The sequence below is a fragment of the Rhinopithecus bieti genome, unplaced genomic scaffold (assembly GCF_001698545.2).
Source record: "Rhinopithecus bieti isolate Rb0 unplaced genomic scaffold, ASM169854v2 scaffold_8674, whole genome shotgun sequence".
NCBI lineage: Eukaryota > Metazoa > Chordata > Mammalia > Primates > Cercopithecidae > Rhinopithecus > Rhinopithecus bieti.
The window spans coordinates 827206-843736 of record NW_016805883.1 but is presented as its reverse complement, the minus strand read 5'-3'; the positions used below and the strand labels follow the sequence as shown (position 1 = coordinate 843736).

The window sequence follows — 16531 nt, the reverse complement described above, 5'->3', positions numbered from 1 at the left end:
CTTTCTTTCTTTCTTTCTTTCTTTCTTTCTTTCTTTCTTTCTTTCTTTCTTTCTTTCTTTCTTTCTTTCTTTCTTTCTTTCTTTCTTTCTTTCTCGTTCTCTCTTTCCCTCCCTCCCTCCCTTCCTTCCTTCCTTCCTTCCTCTCTTTCCTTTATTGTTTTTTAGAGACAAGGTCTCCCTATGTTGCCCAGGTTGGTCTCCAACTCCTGGGTTCAAGTGATCCTCCCACCTTGGCTTCCCAAAGTGCTGGGATTACAGGTGTGAGCCACCACACCTGGCCTTGCTTTTTTTTTTTTTTTTTTTTTTTTTTTTTTTTTTTTTTTTTAAGTTATTGATTCAATCTCTTGTTATAGGTCTATTCAGATTTTCTATTTCTTCTTGAGCCAGTTTTAGTAGCTTGTGTATTTCTAAGAATTTGTCCATTTCATCTAGATTATCTAATTTTTTTGGCATAGAATTCTTGCCAATTTTTTGTCGGCTTGTTCTTTCTGTTACTAAGAGAACAGTGTTAAAATCTCCAGCCAAGATTGTGAATATGTCTTCTTTTGGTTCTGTCAATTTTTGTCTTGTATATTTTGAAGCTATACTACTAGATATATACACATTTAGGATGATCATATCTTCTGGCAGATTGACCCTTTTATCACTATGAACATGTCCTTCTTTATGTCTAGTAATGCTTCTTGCCTTCAAATCTATTTTGTCAGATGTTAGTGTAGCTATACTGGAGTTCTTTTGTTAGTGTTTATGTGTTACATCCTTTTCTGACTTTTTCTTTCAAAGATTTCTGTTCTTTTATATTTAAGGCATGTCTCTTATATCATATACTTAAAAATAAAATCCGGTAATAATGTTAATTTGAACATTCAATGAATTATGATATATTTGAGTTTAAGTATATCAAGTGACTATTTGTTTTCTCTTTGACTCCACTGTTCTGTTTCTTTTATTTTCTTCTTTTGCCTGCTTTTGGATTAAGCATTTTTTAGAATTCCATTTCCCTGCTCTGTTAGCTTGTTAGTTGTGCATTCTTTCGGAATTCCTTTTATGGTTGGCAATTTACATTCTCGACTTATAAAGTACTTGTACCACTTCCTGGGCAGTGAAATACCTTGAAACACTTTAGTTCCATTTACTGCTCTCTTAACTTATATACTCCTGTTGTCATGCTTTTAACTATTATATCTCTCTATATTTTATTCCCTGGAAAACTTTATTGTTGCTGTACATAGTCAATTTTCATTTAGCATTACCAATTCTTTTTGTTATTTCATTCATTTCTGCTTCTCCATATTTCCATCTGGGATGATTTTTCTTCTTTTAGTATTTTCTTTCTTAATTTCAACTTTTTTGTTGAAGTGTGACTGGGTGCTTCCCAAGACACTTGTCCTTGGTGGACCCTGAACTCCAATCTCGTTTCTCCAGTCCTAAGAGGCCACTTAGCCGCTCAGCCCCTGGCTGCTCTTTCTGGGGTCACCTCTCCACACTCCCCTGCAGGATCCTCACCCTTGAAGCCTTCACTGCTTTTGTAAAGCCTCCAATGCTGCTGGGAAGTTTCACTCACAAGAAGATAGTCTGCTATTGCTCAGATTAGAAATCTTGCCTTGTCATTTTTTGATTTTGCGCTCCTGACCAATGGCTGGGGAATGTTCAGTTTGTGTGGAACTCAACGACAGTCTTATCAACATTGCCCTCATAATCTATTGCAAATGTACACACACGGCTATATATTTATCTATGTACACACACACGTATATATGTAAAACTATACACAGAAACATACAAAACACACTTGTATCAAGGCATACATAGGACCTTTTCTCCTGAATGATTTGGAAAAGCATAGAAAGTTCTTGCTTGTCAGCTACTTATAAAGCCTTACATCATTGTTTTCTGAATGATTTCTATGGTGTGTGAATGTCCCATATGATGCTAATAGAGTGTCTTTGCTAAAATAGTGCCAAGGTCAGTAAACTTGGGAAATGACATGGGATCCTCTCCTTGGAGACACCAGCACATATGAGCGTGGTAAAGACTCTGAAACATGTAGATAAACTTGTTCTATTATGAAATCTCTTTTTGAGAGAATACCTATTTCCATCTCCTGGGATACCAGAGTTCTGTAGGTAAACCTTGGAAAACACTGCTTTAGAGCAAACCCTAATCCACAAAATCCTACGGTGATAAGTATCTGCTATTCAAGAATCTTCATCCTTACAAAGATGAAGGCCTGTTTGTGTTTTCTCAGACATGGGGACTCCAAGGAGAGTCTGGAAGTATATTAGGTGTTGGGTTTGCAGGGTTTGAGCCCCTCTGCTACTCATTGGTTAAAACAAGAAGGCAGAACTTGGGGATTTAGTCATTTCCAGCTCTTTGCCTATTTCTACCTCCGAGTGTGAAACCATCTGCTTGGGTTCTCTTTGTTCCAGCTCAGCTCAGCTCAGCATGGGGCACTCATGTGTGTCCGTGGCAATTGATTTTTGACTCCCATAAACTTTCCCTCACTTCACCTATGTCTTGGAAGCCTTGCTGCCCCTCTGTGCAGGTGAGAGGGTGAGACAGTTGTGGCAGAATATGCGGAGCTTCTCTTCAGAAGCCAAGAGGCCGGGGTTCAAGTCCTGGTGCTGAGTGACCTTGGGATAGTTAACCGTGGAGTAGCGGTGAGAGCACGGGCTTTGGTTTCAGACACACTTGGGCCTTTTACTTCCTTGCCGTGTGATCATGGGCATGCCACTTCACTTTCCTGTACTTCAGTTTCCTTACCTGTCAAATGGGGATAATAAAAACAGGCACCTCACCTTCTCCTTGGGGTGAGAAAGAAATAAGATAATGCATGTCAAGCACAAGACCTGGAATACAGTAGGCACCTGGCAAATGTCAGCTCTTACAACTCTTCATCCAGCCTGACTCCTTCACCTGGGCTGCAGAAGAAGCCCAACCTCTCAAGATGCTTGAGAATCAAGCACAGTTCTGACTGTGAGAAAGAGTTTTGTAAACTCTTGGAGACCATAGAAAATTCATGCAATTTAATTTTCATTATTGCCCTTAACGCTGCCTCATCCCTCTGGCTGGGCAGGGCAGGGTGTGTGGGGAACACACCAGACTCCTTCCCTACTCTTAGGCAGAACCATTTCTCCATTACAGAACATTGGCAAGAAGATGTCCTGTCAACAATTCATTGCCAACTTGGACCAGCTGAATGATGGCCAAGACTTTGCCAAAGACCTGCTGAAGGTATTATCTGCTGAGAGTCCCCATCCCACTAGCTGCGCCCTGTGTGGATAGAGAGGAGAGAGGTCTCTGCCCCCTGAAATCCTGGCATTCCAGGCCCTTAACACAGGGTGCAGGGCCATGATGACAAAGTTAGAAACCACCGAGCTCAACATTTGGCTATTCTGTGTTCCCTAAGTTAGGCAGAGGGGAAAGCTTTGTGAGATTTGTTTTTAGTACTCCATTATCACCATTACTGTCACAGTAATAATCAACACTGCTACCGATTGTCACAGCTGCCACCCATCACAACCGTCACCACTACCTTCACCACAAACATCATTATTGTCACCACAAGGAAAAGCCCCCCCTTTCCTTCGACATCACCAGGAATTAAGAGAATCCAGTTTTCTTTTGAACCTGAAGCGAAGGGTGGAACTCTAGTCTTTCTAGTCTGGTCATTTCTGAACTGAGGAAAAGGAGCAGGTTTTGGTGGGTTGGTGATGGGCTCATTTTTATTATTTATGTATTTTTGAGACAAGATCTCATTCTGTTACCCACACTGGAGTGCAGTGATGCAATCAAGGCTCACTGAAGCCTCGAACTTTTGGCCTTGAAGGATTCTCCCACCTCAGCCTCCCAAGTAGCTGGGACTATAGGTGCATGCCACTGTGCCTGGCGATATATATATATATATATTTTTTTTTTTGTAGAGCCTGGGGGTCTCACTATGTTGCCCAGGCTGATCTCAAGCTCCTGGGCTCAAGCAATCCTTGCACCTCAGCCTTGCAAAGTGCTGAAATTACAGGCATAAGCCACCACACCCAGCCAGCTTCATTTTTAAATAGTGGGTTTGAAGAATCTGATAATACTACAGGGGTAGTTGAATAATGAGTTTGGAGGTCTCCATCCAAACCCCAATGTTCCATAGAACATTGTCTCCATCACTCTTCTTACTATATTATATTCTTCACCATTGAGAAGCATTTGTTAAGAACGTATTTGTGAATCAAACAATCCCAGTCCCACTATCCACCTATCCATTTCTCCCCATCTACTCATTCACCTATCTACCCACTTCTGCACCCATCCACTCATCCTCCCATGCATCCACCCAGCCACTCAATCATTCACCTACCCATATACCCACCCATTCACCCACCACCCATATATATATCCCCATACCTCCCCTTCTCACTCCCCACATAGCAGCCACTCACCATTCACCTTTCACCCACACAGACACCCTGTACTCTTCAAACACTCCCTCGTCTACTCACCTCGACAAACATTCGTCCACATTCTACTCGCCCCCATCCCCCTACCTCCTGATTAGCATCTCATTTCACTTACTCACCAAGCCCAACCCACCCCACCCAATCATTTATTCAATCATCCACCCAACACCCTGACATTCATTTGCCCACGCATATCCTCATGCATACACCCCTAAATCTTCCTCATGTACCCTCTATCCACCCACCCATCTTCTATTCATTCACCCATCCACCTGCCTATTTCCCCACCCATCCTTCCATCTTCCACCTGTCCACTTCCCCATCCATCCATTCACTCACCCATCCTCCCATTCATCCTCCCATCCATTCATCTACCCTGTTGAGCACTTGCTGTGTGTCAAGTTCTGGATTATGCACTGGAGATTCAGTAGTGAACAAATGGACAGCCTCTGACCTTGTGAAGCTTACAGTCTCCTACGGGAGATTGACATTAAGTGATCACATAATTAAATACCACCCATCCATACATCCACCCACCCACTCACTTACCCATCTAACAAATAAGTATGAATCAAACATCCACTTTGCCCTATTGGCTGAAAAGGTGATCTCTCACTGTACCCACGTTATTGGTGGTAGATGGGGGTTTCTTTGACTCTTCACCTGAATTCCCCCCTCTCTCTTTTCCCTCTCCCAGACCCTTTACAACTCCATCAAGAATGAAAAGCTGGAATGGGCCATGTGAGTAGTGCCTACGGGCACAGGTATGGGGAGCCTGCATCCCTGGGAGGGGGAGTGTGGGGGTGCAGGTCCATCATTCTGACCACTCTCCATGGTGCTGATCCCTCCCAATCCAGGGCCCGACACCTGTGTCTAGCTGGCTCACACCTGGTGTTGAATTCCTCTTTGGATTCATCTTCTGTATTGAGAAAAGAAGTGCAATGTTTGCATTGTTATGGAATAGGTTGAACTGTGACTTTAGTTCTATGATGTCCACAGCTGGTTTTCTATATGGGGATAGTGTTCCAATTCCCATTGATGACTGCTCCTTTCCCTTTGGGAAGTAGGCAGACAGGAGGCATGAGGCCCCTATAACCTGTAGAATATGTCCACGTTTAGGTGGTGACTGTTACTGACAGTGGGAAGGGGAGAGTGCCCTCTAACTTCTTCCCCTGCAAAGGCAGCGAGACCTGTAGGTCTCATCAGGAGAGAGGGATGTTGACCTTGCTGTTTGGGGAGACTGTGAAAGGCTCTGCTGTGCTCCCCAGGGCAGCCAGGTCCATGTAGAGGCCTCAGGCAGGGATTGGCAGGAACTCCAACCCCACAGGGTAAGAGCTGGCACTCTTCTGCCAGGGCTCTCCTGGGGGCCCAGACTTCAGGGTCTTACCTGCTGGCCTCCCTCTTCCAGCATGTTGGTGCGGTTTGTGCAGCAGCTTCAGTCTGGCCACGGTTAGTGCTCCCTGGGATGGAGAGAGGAGAAGGAAGACTGGGAGGGAGACCTGGAGACAGTAAAGTCTCCACATTTGTGATCAAGGGTGACATTTGGGGCTTGGAGGACAAAAATCAAAGATCAGAGGTCAGAGGTCGGAAGTGGAGATGAGAGGAGGGGTCAGAGATCTGGATCTGTGGTCTGGAATTGGAATCTCTTTATCTCTGCCTCCTGGGGCTGCTCTTCCTCCGTGGCCCTGGCTCCCGGATGGGAGGCTGATGGGGAAGGCCATGATGATGCGGGGCTGAGGCTTCTCTGGAGGTGGTGCTCAGGCCTAGTACTTCCCTAGTGATGAGGACGAGCTGAGGAAATCCCTGTCTGAGCTGGTGGATGACAAGTTCGGGACAGGCACGAAGAAGGTGACGCGAATCCTGGATGGTGGCAACCCCTTCCTGGATGTCCCACAGGCGCTCAGTGCCACCACCTACAAGCACGGCGTCCTGACCCGGAAGACTCATGCTGACATGGATGGCAAGAGGAGTGGGTGTCAGGCTGGGAGAGGGGCATGGGAGGGAGGCTGGCACAGAGGGGGGTGCCCCAGACCACTCCTTGGGGATGAACATACAGGTGGACATGTAGTCGGAGGTGGGGTTGGAGAGATTGCAGAGGGTGGCTGCAGCCACACTACTAGTGCCCTCCTCCCCAGCACCCCGTGGGAGGCGTGGCTGGAAGAAATTCTACGCAGTGCTCAAAGGGACCATCCTGTACCTGCAGAAGGTGAGAGACTGCCCCAGAGACCTTACTTAGAAAGGGCCAGCTCAGTCCCATCCCGCCCCAGCCTTGTGGCACCCCAAGGGCCCCAGGCAGGACCTGGGGCTCAGGCACATGCTGGGTCCTTCCCCAGACTTGGGCCCACTCAGGGCTTTGGAGGTTTTTGGGAGAACTTGGTGCCCAGTCACTCAGTGGACACTCAGCGTGAGGCCTGTTTAGGCCTCTGGGACAAACTGGGGTAAGGGGAGGGATGCCTGGATTCTTGTTGGGGTGGGTGAGGCAGCAGGAACAGAAAATTAAGGGAGCTATAGGGTTAGACAGAGAGGAGTGAGGGGAGGGGAGAGTGGAAGGTGTGGGTCAGTGACCCTACCTCACCCATCCCGCCCCACCCAGGATGAGTACAGGCCTGACAAAGCTCTATCGGAGGGTGACCTGAAGAACGCCATTCGCGTGCATCACGCTCTGGCCACCAGGGCCTCTGACTACAGCAAGAAGTCCAACGTGCTCAAGCTTAAGACGGCCGACTGGAGGGTATTCCTTTTCCAGGCACCGTGAGTAGGAGCTGGAGCCCCTCACTCCCACCTGGGGCCTAGGGCCACAGTGACGCAGCACACAACCCCTCTCCTTCCCGTGAGTCAGCAACAGAGCATGTGTATCCACATGACCCAGACCGACAGCTGGGTCCCCCCAAAGCAGCGGTTCTCAATGTGTGGTTCCCCTCAGCATCACTTGCAGTCTCTCTGGCCCCGCCTTAGACCTACTGAACCTGAAATTCTGGGATGGCTCCAGCAACTGTGTTTAACAAGCCCTGCAGGGGCTGCTGAGTGCGCTGGAGTCTGAAATGTGGGTCAGGTGGCATCTTTATGAATCATCCTTTGCTTTAAATGTGGGAAAGATGCACCCTCCAGGTAACCTGTAAGGCTGTCCTTCTACCACCTCTCGCCTTCCTATGACTTGAGACTGGGGTGCACATGAGCTTGCAAGGAGGCAGGCTGGTGGATGAGGCCTCAGGATCACAGTGCCAGTGCTGGGCAGGCAGCGGGGGAGGGCAGGAGGACTGTGAGGGTCGCCCAGTTGCCATTGCCTCTGATGATCCCCAGTCCATGGTCATTCCCACCCATTCACTCCAGGGCCACTAGCTGTGAACCTCGGAAGTTTGATTTTCACATGAGAATCCGGGTGTGCCTGGGAGTTGGGATAGAAAGGGAGCTCCCTGCATAGCTCTGGCCAGGCCCATCCAGCCCCCATGTGTCCTCCCTCTCCCCTTTACCCACTCATCTAGAGGCACTGGTGCCTTCTTAGTGCCAGGCCCAGTGCTGGGTATGTGACGCTGAGTAGGGGACAGGGAGTCCTGTGTGAGAGGCCAGCACCCTCTCCCCGTCCTGTCCCCAGGAGCAAGGAAGAAATGCTGTCCTGGATCCTCAGGATCAACCTGGTGGCAGCCATCTTCTCTGCCCCGGCCTTCCCAGCCGCTGTCAGCTCCATGAAGAAGTTCTGTCGGCCCCTGCTGCCCTCCTGCACCACCCGCCTCTGCCAGGTACATGCTCCTGGGTCAAGATTTTGCCTCCCTAGGCTGCCATCCTCAGCCCAGGCCCCCGTCCAGCAGACCCACCCCAGCTCTGTCTCTAGGCTGGGTGATCCTGGGCTGAAGGACACCAGAGAAGGACACCTCTTCTCTCCATCCCACGCACCCCACCCCCACGTCCAGATGGGGATACCAAGGAACGTCATACAGGGGCTGTGGCTATGGCAGTTGGCATGGAGCTGCCTCTCTGCTAGTGCATCCCTGTGGATGTGACTGAGAGTTGGTGGCCTTGTGTGCACCTGGGCACAAATGCAGGAGACTGTGTCACAGGGAGCTCACACAAGTGACACCTGGCTGACTCTTCATCTAATGTTCTTTTGCTGCCCTCACCTATCCTTAAATGTTTTATTTGTAGTCTTAGAAAACCCAGCTCACCCATGCTGCAGGCTCTCAGGGCTTCTTTGGAGAGGACAGGAGAAATGGTGGCCCAGAGCTTGAGAGGTAGAGGGCAGCGGAAGCCCCACACTTCCTCTTTGCCAGTGGTCTTTCCCACTAGGCCTTGTCCTGGGTCTCCCCACTGAGCTCCTGGGCTCCTGCTTCTGCCCAGAACCCCTATGCAATGCACGTACACCATGTATGTGTACACACCACACACATTCACATGTGTAAACACACAGGTGGTGACTCATACACATGTACGCATGAGCACACAGCACCAGGGGGCCTGGCTGTCCTGTAGTGGGTGGGATGTGTGTGCGTTTGCCCATCAGTGACAGTGTCTCCGCCTGTCACTCCACCAGGTGTGTTCCTGGGTCTGTGACCATTGCGTTTGTCTGGGCATGAATGTAAGAGAACGCGTGTATCGTAAGGAGCAGGGGATAGCTGGGCCAGGCTGGCCTTGGTCCGGGGTGTTTGTGTGTGCACATGGGAATGCATGTGAGCTGGGTTGTGTGTGGGGATCATTGTGTGTCTATGTCAGGGACTGTCTATGTCCACATATAAGTGTGAGCATCTCTTGTCTCCCGAGCCTGAGGTGGGGTGTCTAGGGGGCATTGAGGAAAGCTGATGCTGATGGGAGCAGCAAGAGGAGGAAGGGAGGTGGGAGGAGGAGCATACCCTCAGGTCCAGAGCCTGGCTCTATCACCACATTTTGGTGACCCTGGCTAGGCCTTCATTTCCCTCTGGTGGAGCAGCTCCTGGTAGAACAGGATTTGAGCCACTCCGTGACATTCTGAGAATAAGGCGTCACAGTCCACGATTTGCCTTCCCAGGAGGAGCAACTGCGGTCTCATGAGAATAAGTTGAGGCAGCTGACTGCGGAGCTGGCCGAACACAGGTGTCACCCAGTCGAGAGGGGCATCAAGTCCAAGGAGGCCGAGGAGTACCGGTTGAAGGAGCACTATCTCACCTTCGAGGTGAGCCTTGGGGGGCTGGATTGCAAAGCCCAGCGCCCTGCTCCTTCTCCTTGCTTCCTGGCCTGATGTGAGACTGGGGAGGTGAAGCCTACTGATAAAGGGGCTTGCTCACGTGGCAGCTGGCAGGGAACAGGGTCCCCTGACCCTTAGTCCCCAGTCCTTCCACGGTGCCAGCCTTCCCTGACAGGGGTGAGGGGCTGAAGCTCAGACGAAGGCCCTCAGATGCTGCCATATCTTCCTCTTAAATGTTTGCCCTGATTTCTAACCCCTTTAATAATTTGTGAATGTACTTATTTCTCCATGCTCTCACCAGCACTGGGCATTGCAAAACATTTTAAACTTCACTAACCTGATAGGTTTAACAATTAGTATCTCATTACTTTTTTTTTTTTTTTTTGAGATAGAATCTCACTCTGTCGTCTAGGCTGGAGTACAGTGGCACAATCTTGGCTCACTACAATCTCTGCCTCCCGGGTTCAAGCAGTTCTCCTGCCTCAGCCTCCTGAACAGTTGGGATTACAGGCACGTGCCACCATGCCTGGCTAATTTTTGTATTTTTAGTAGATATGGGGTTTCACCATGTTGGCCAGGCTGGTCTCGAACTCCTGACTTCAGGTGGTCCACCCGCCTTGGCCTCCCAAAGTGCTGGGATTACAGGTGCGAGCCACCACACCCAGCCTCATTACTATTTTAATTTGGATTTAAAAACATTTTAATTGCAGTAAGACATGTAATATAAAATTTATCATCTTCACCATTTTTAAGTGTATAGTTAGCAGTGTTAAGTCTATTTACATTGTTGTGTAACCAGTCTCCAGAATTTTTTCCTCTTCTCAAACTGAAACTCTGTACACATTAAATAATAACTTTCCACTCTCCCCTCCCTTCAGTCCCTGGCAGTCACCATTCTACTCTCTGCCTCTATGATTTTGACTACTCTAAGTGGAATCATACACAATTTGTCTTTTTGTGATTGAATTATTTTACTTAGCATAATGTCCTTAAGGTTCATCCATGTTGTCGTGTGTGTCAGAATTTCCTTTCTTTTATTTTTTTAATTTTATTTATTTATTTATTTTGAGACGGAGTCTTGCTCTGTCGCCCAGGCTGGAGTGCAGTGGCCGGATCTCAGCTCCCTGCAAGCTCCGCCTCCCAGGTTCACGCCATTCTCCTGCCTCAGCCTCCCGAGTAGCTGGGACTACAGGCGCCCACCACCTCGCCCGGCTAGTTTTTTGTATTTTTTAGTAGAGACGGGGTTTCACCGTGTTAGCCAGGATGGTCTCAATCTCCTGACCTCGTGATCCGCCCGTCTCGGCCTCCCAAAGTGCTGGGATTACAGGCTTGAGCCACCGCGCCCGGCCGTCCTTTCTTTTTAACCCATTTATGTCGGAGGTTGCAAATTTTTTTTTGGTGAAAAATCAGACCTTGGAGATGACCTTCAGCAGTATGATATAAATAACTCCCATGAGTTATTTCCAGTAACTCCAATGTTCCAATAATGGAACACTAGGCATAAATGGGATAAGGCTGAATAATATTCCATTGTATGTATACACCATATTTTGTTTACCCGTTTATCCATCAATGAACACTTGGCTTACTTCCATCTTTTGGCTATTGTGAAAAATGCTGCTATGAAAATGGGTATATAAATATCCCTTCAAGACCCTGCTTTCAACTCATTTGGGTTTATAGTTAGAAATGGTCTTGCTGGATCATGTGGTAATTTTATTTTTAACTTTTTGATAAACCACCAGCTTTCCATAATAGCTGCTCCATTTACATTGTCACCAGCAGAGCACAAGGGTTCTGTCTATTTCTCCGTATCCTCACCAACACGTGTTTTCTGCTCTTTTGATAGTAGTAAGAGTGTGAATTGATATCTCATTGTGGTTTTGACTTGCATTTCTCTAATGATTAATGATGTTGAGCACCTTTTCGTGTGCTTGTTGGCCATTTGTATGCTTTCTTTGGAGAAATGTAGATTCAAGCCCACTTAAAAAATTTGGGTTGTTTGTCTTCTCTTGTTGCATTCGGAGAGTTTTTTATATATTCTGGATACAAGACTCTTATCAGATATATGACTTGCAAATATTTTTCTCCCATTCTGTAGGTTGCCTTTTCATTCTGTTGACTGTATCCTCTCATGTACAGAAGTTTTAAATTTTGGTGTAGTCCCATTTGTGTATTTTTACTTTTGTTGATTGGGTTTTTTGTGTCATATCCAAGAAATCATTGCCAATTATTTGGATTTTTCAAATCATGAATGAAGTTTATGTGCATGTCCCATGTTTATTTTTTAATTGGACTGTTCATCTCCTTTTTAACGATTTGTGAAAGCTCTCTGCATATTGAGGAAGTCAGTCTTTTGTCGTACAAGGCGCACATACTTTTCTCCTTTTTTGTTGTCTTTTGACCTTGTGTTTGGCCTTTCCCCAGAAAAGCCGTTATGAGACCTATATCCACCTCCTGGCTGTGAAAATCAAAGTGGGCTCAGACGATCTGGAGCGGATTGAGGCCCGGCTGGCCACTCTGGAAGGGGATGACCCTTCTCTCCGGAAGACACACTCAAGTCCTGCCCTCAGCCAGGGCCATGTGACTGGCAGCAAAACCACAAAGGATGCCACTGGGCCTGATACTTAGCTGACATGGATGTGCAGACCCCAGGATGGGCAGATGTCCCCAGTGGGGTTGGTGAGCACAATTCCAGCCAGGGGCCACTCGGACCAAGCTCCAGTCAGTTGACGGGCAGCCAGAGGGGTGCAGAAAACCTGTGGGCCCAGGAGATGGAGATGCCGTTTGTGGCGTTGATCTCCTTGCGTCCTTGGGCATCTCTGGGCATCAGACCCTCTCCCCGGCCTTTGTTTTCCTCTCCACCATGGAGCCTCATTTTGTAGGCCAGTTGTGTGCATGCTCTAGACACCACCTCGCTGGAGAAGCTGGAAGGGCTGTTGTCTTCCCAGGTCTTTCTCTTCTCATCAAGCTCCTCTCCTCATCTTCTTGTGTGTGAGGGAAGGTCTTGACTCCAAGTCTCAGCTGGAACCCCACCCTTTCTCCTCTTCCTTCCTCTGAGTTGACCAGCAGCAGGTCTGCAGACCACCAGCACCATCCTCTCCTCCCTCCTCCCAGCAGCCTCCAGAACCATGCCCAGGTCTCCTGCCTCACATCACAATAATCTGGGACCCAGGCTTGTGCCCTTTCAGTGTCAAGTTGACTCCACTCACATGTGCGTCCACCTCTTTTCATCCATTGAGATCACACTGTCTCCTTTTTATACAGACACAAATGTACATCTATAAGAATAATATATACATAAGGAAACCCTGAAAGATGGTTTCGGAACTGAAATCAGTTAGGGGATGAAATCAGATAAAGGAAAAGCCTATTTTGGAGCTTCCCCTGTTAGGAAGGATGGCTGCACCTGGCCCCCTGGCATTCCTGACACCCTGGGAGGAAAGGGGGAGGCAGTGCTGGTCTCCCTTGCCCTGTTTTTCCCTCTTCCAGCTGACCTGTGACTTACACTGCTCTTACAGTTGAGACTTTTGGAAAAAATAGAACATGTATGCACCGCCCCATTTGTCCCATGGATATCCTGGGGTGTGAGTGGGATGGGACCACAGCCCTGTTTATATTTGGGTCTTTATGTTGGTGCTGCCAGGTCTCTGAGCTCCAGAGGTGGCCTCTTGGACAGATCTACTGCTATAGGAATAAAAGACACTCTGCCTCACAAATGGCCGCTTGTCAACAAGCCCAAAGATGCTTGTCGGAGGACAGTTATGGAAGCCATTAATTCTTGGTCGTGGGAAAAGGTGGAATGACAAGTTACTGATTGTTTTTCTGTTGCTATTTCTTTCATTTGTCTAGTGAATCAGAAAGGCTTAGCCAAGGCCGCATCTGGGAAGAGTGGAGAAATTTGCCACTTGACGATCACGGATTAGCTAGCACCTTTAAGCCCTGCATTTTTCCAACTGACAAGTGGGTGGGGGTGATGGCACATTCAGTGCGGCTATGAAGAGCGAATCCTCTCTATTGTTTAAATAGATTACTGTAGTTTGGCCAGCAATTTGGCATCAGTGGTAACATACTTAGTTAATAAAATAAGCCAGGCTTGCAACTAAGTATCTAACTTTACAGGCCCACTCACATTTGAGGCAAGGGGCTTTTGATTATGTGGAGAGATGTAGTGATTTAAATTCAGATTATTTAAGTTGGATCAGCTGAAGTGTGTTTTAGAACCAAACCATCTGGCCCCTTTGTTTTGCTCAGAGGAAGTAAATGTTCACTTAAATGAAATTGAAAACGCAATGTGGCACTACAAAAGAGCTCTCTGTACTTTCTCCATGCTGCCTCAGAAGTCCTGTGATTTTCGGGGTCAGTGTCCCACCCTTCACTTCCCGAGGGTGGGTGAGTGGAGAGCAGAGCCAGGAGCTCTGGCAGCTGTGGACAGATGTGCTTCCTGAGCACGGGTTGTGCCTCCCATCAGTAAAAAAATGTTTAGTTCACTTCCTTAATTGTATAATTATTTATTTGTAAATTATATACATGTACTACTGTACTAAAATATCATGTACATTATAAAACATACACAAAAATAGAAATTTAAAAAAGATGAGATGAAAATAAATCTAAGTCAAAGTTCTAATATTTATTCCTGCATTCGAATGGATCCTCGCCCCGCACAACTGCTGTCTCCAACATGCCCATTTTCTAGGACTGTCCAAATCCAGGACTGGTGACATACAATAAGTGGTTTGCGCCACCTGGTGGTCCTGGGAAGTGGCCTCGGGCTCAGGGACTTCTGGGGGCTGCCCCTTGAGGACGGTGTCTCTTGCGCCTTCATCCTCTCATTCAACGAGGGCCAACTGTGTGCTGCACACTGGGCGGGGTGATGGGAATATGGTGGTGGGAGGAAGTTTGACTGCCGGTCCTCGTGGGGCTCACAGTTTCGTGGGGAGAACAGGCAGTTACCATTACCACTTGGGTCTCTGGGAGGGGCTGGAAAGAGAAGCCAAAAAATGACCTGGAAGAGAAAAGAAAGAACTGGGAAAGTGGGGACGAAACCTCTGACTTGGGAAGCTGCCTGAATGTCATCCTATATGTTCCAGTGACGGGGCAGTGGTAGGGAAGTAGCTTGACAGGACTGCGACTCTTCCTGAAAGGCCACTGGTAAGGCTCCCCAAGGCAGAGGTTTGAGAGGCAGAGTGGAGAAGGGGCCTCTCTGGCCACATGTGTTCCTGGGTCCTAATCATAACTGTGAAATAAATGGGTGAATGACAGGTGAGGAAAGAACTCTGTTAGGTTCTGGCCTTGGACTCTCAGCACGTATGGCAGGTACTATAGGATTCAGAGCATATAATGAAGGTACCTGCTCATGCAAAGGTCAGTGAGTTCACCAAGAGGTCATTCAGAATCAGCTGAGGGCCACATAGAGATTAGTGTTCTCATTACGTAGCTTCTGACTCTAAAATTTAGAAGGCAACAGGAGCCCTCGGAAAGGTCACATGAGGACAATAAGCTGGATCAGACAAAGGTCAGTGGGTTCCCCAAGAGTTCATATGGAGTTAATTTGGGATCCTACAGAAGCCACAGGTCACATAGAAGAATAACTGGCTCTCAGAGAATTTTAAAGCCAACCACAAACCCAGAGACAGCAGCGGGGCCTGGATGAGATCAACAGAAGGGGGCTGGGAAGGGCCAGTGAGTTGCAGGTTTATGCAGGATTGAGTTCATTATTTCCCTTTTTAAAATTTTTTTGTAGCAGGTACTTTTCCCAGCGCCCCCATAATGAATACAATAACTTTAGTTTGTTCTTTATTTTTCTCCATCGCCTCCCTCTCATCTAGTTTCTGTCACTCTGGCTGTGTGATGCAAGGATGCAAGGCACAGGAGATTGTCATCACCACCATCAAATCAGCCATGTAATAGGCATCTATCACGTGCCAGCATCAGCACTGTACTTTATAATCTCCACAGCAACCTTTTGGAATAGGTATTTGCATCACCCATTTCCCAGCAAGGAAACTGGCCTAGAGACGTCACACGGCTAGGAGGCTCAGAGCTGGAATTTGAACTTATGCCCTGTTGATGCCGAAGCCCTCTCAACCCGCAGCCTCTCTGTCCCTCCTACCTGTAGGTCTCTGACTACACACATCCTAGGGGGATTCACACCCACACCCACCCACACCCACACAAACACACAGGCGTAGGCAAGTGTGCATGCCAACCACCTCAGCTGTTTGGGTGGAAGACGTCCGTGTGTCTGACTAGAACCGAATAGTTCCTGGTGCTGGACACTGGTTTACTAAATCAGTTGATGAGGGGAAAGGCTTTGAACCCTGGGCCTCCATCTGCCTTCTCCATACTGAAATCATGTACTTTCCCTCAGGGCTGCGGGTTTAGACAGGCCTGGCTCCGAGGGGGTATAAAGTTGGGGAAAGAGCAACACCCTGTGGGCTTATGCGCTGCAGCAGCTGTGGTCCTCCTGGCAGCTGAGGGTACCTGTCATGCCACTGTGCATGTCCAGACTTTGCCTGTGACGTGCCTCAGGGTCCAGGGGTCACCCTGCCTCGGCTGTGCTAGTACCAACCCCACAACCCATCCCTCCTCACCCACCTAGGCCGGCAACTGTTGTCTCAGTCCGGCCCATAGATCCGGGGCAAGAACTGGGCCAGAGTTCCACGCTGAGTTTGAAGCAGAGCAATTTGTGTCAGTCCCTTGGCCAGGTTCCCCAGCAGCTGGGGGGACACCTTGTAAATATTATTGGGAGTGGGAGGAAGGTTGGAGTCTGTCCTGGGAGCTGGGGCCGGAGAGACTGAAGAGAGGGTCACTTCCTTCCAGGGACTGCCCTGGCCCCCTCCAACCTCCAGGCCAGCATCATCCACATCCACCATGAGACTTCGTGCTCTGACTTCCCTCCTCATCTGGGGCTAGGCACACACAGTCA

The 16531-nt window shown here is 48.2% G+C and overlaps 1 protein-coding gene across 3 annotated transcripts in view; it reads left to right on the top strand.

Moving 5' to 3' along the window:
* The window catches only part of PSD2 (pleckstrin and Sec7 domain containing 2), a 52302-nt gene extending 38072 nt beyond the window's left edge, over nt 1-14230 (top strand). The window contains exons 9-16 of one of the 3 annotated variants that reach the window (XM_017873919.1): nt 3145-3234; nt 5146-5189; nt 6227-6417; nt 6584-6654; nt 7042-7199; nt 8041-8185; nt 9445-9588; nt 12028-14230. In XM_017873919.1, coding sequence (XP_017729408.1) covers nt 3145-3234; nt 5146-5189; nt 6227-6417; nt 6584-6654; nt 7042-7199; nt 8041-8185; nt 9445-9588; nt 12028-12231 — 1047 coding nt within the window. In that variant the 3' untranslated portion in view covers nt 12232-14230. Of the gene's footprint in view, nt 1-3143; nt 3235-5145; nt 5190-6226; nt 6418-6583; nt 6655-7041; nt 7200-8040; nt 8186-9444; nt 9589-12027 lie in introns of all 3 variants that reach the window. The other 2 variants (XM_017873920.1, XM_017873917.1) reach the window with 2 other exon arrangements.
* The last annotated feature ends 2301 nt before the right edge of the window (nt 14231-16531 follow it).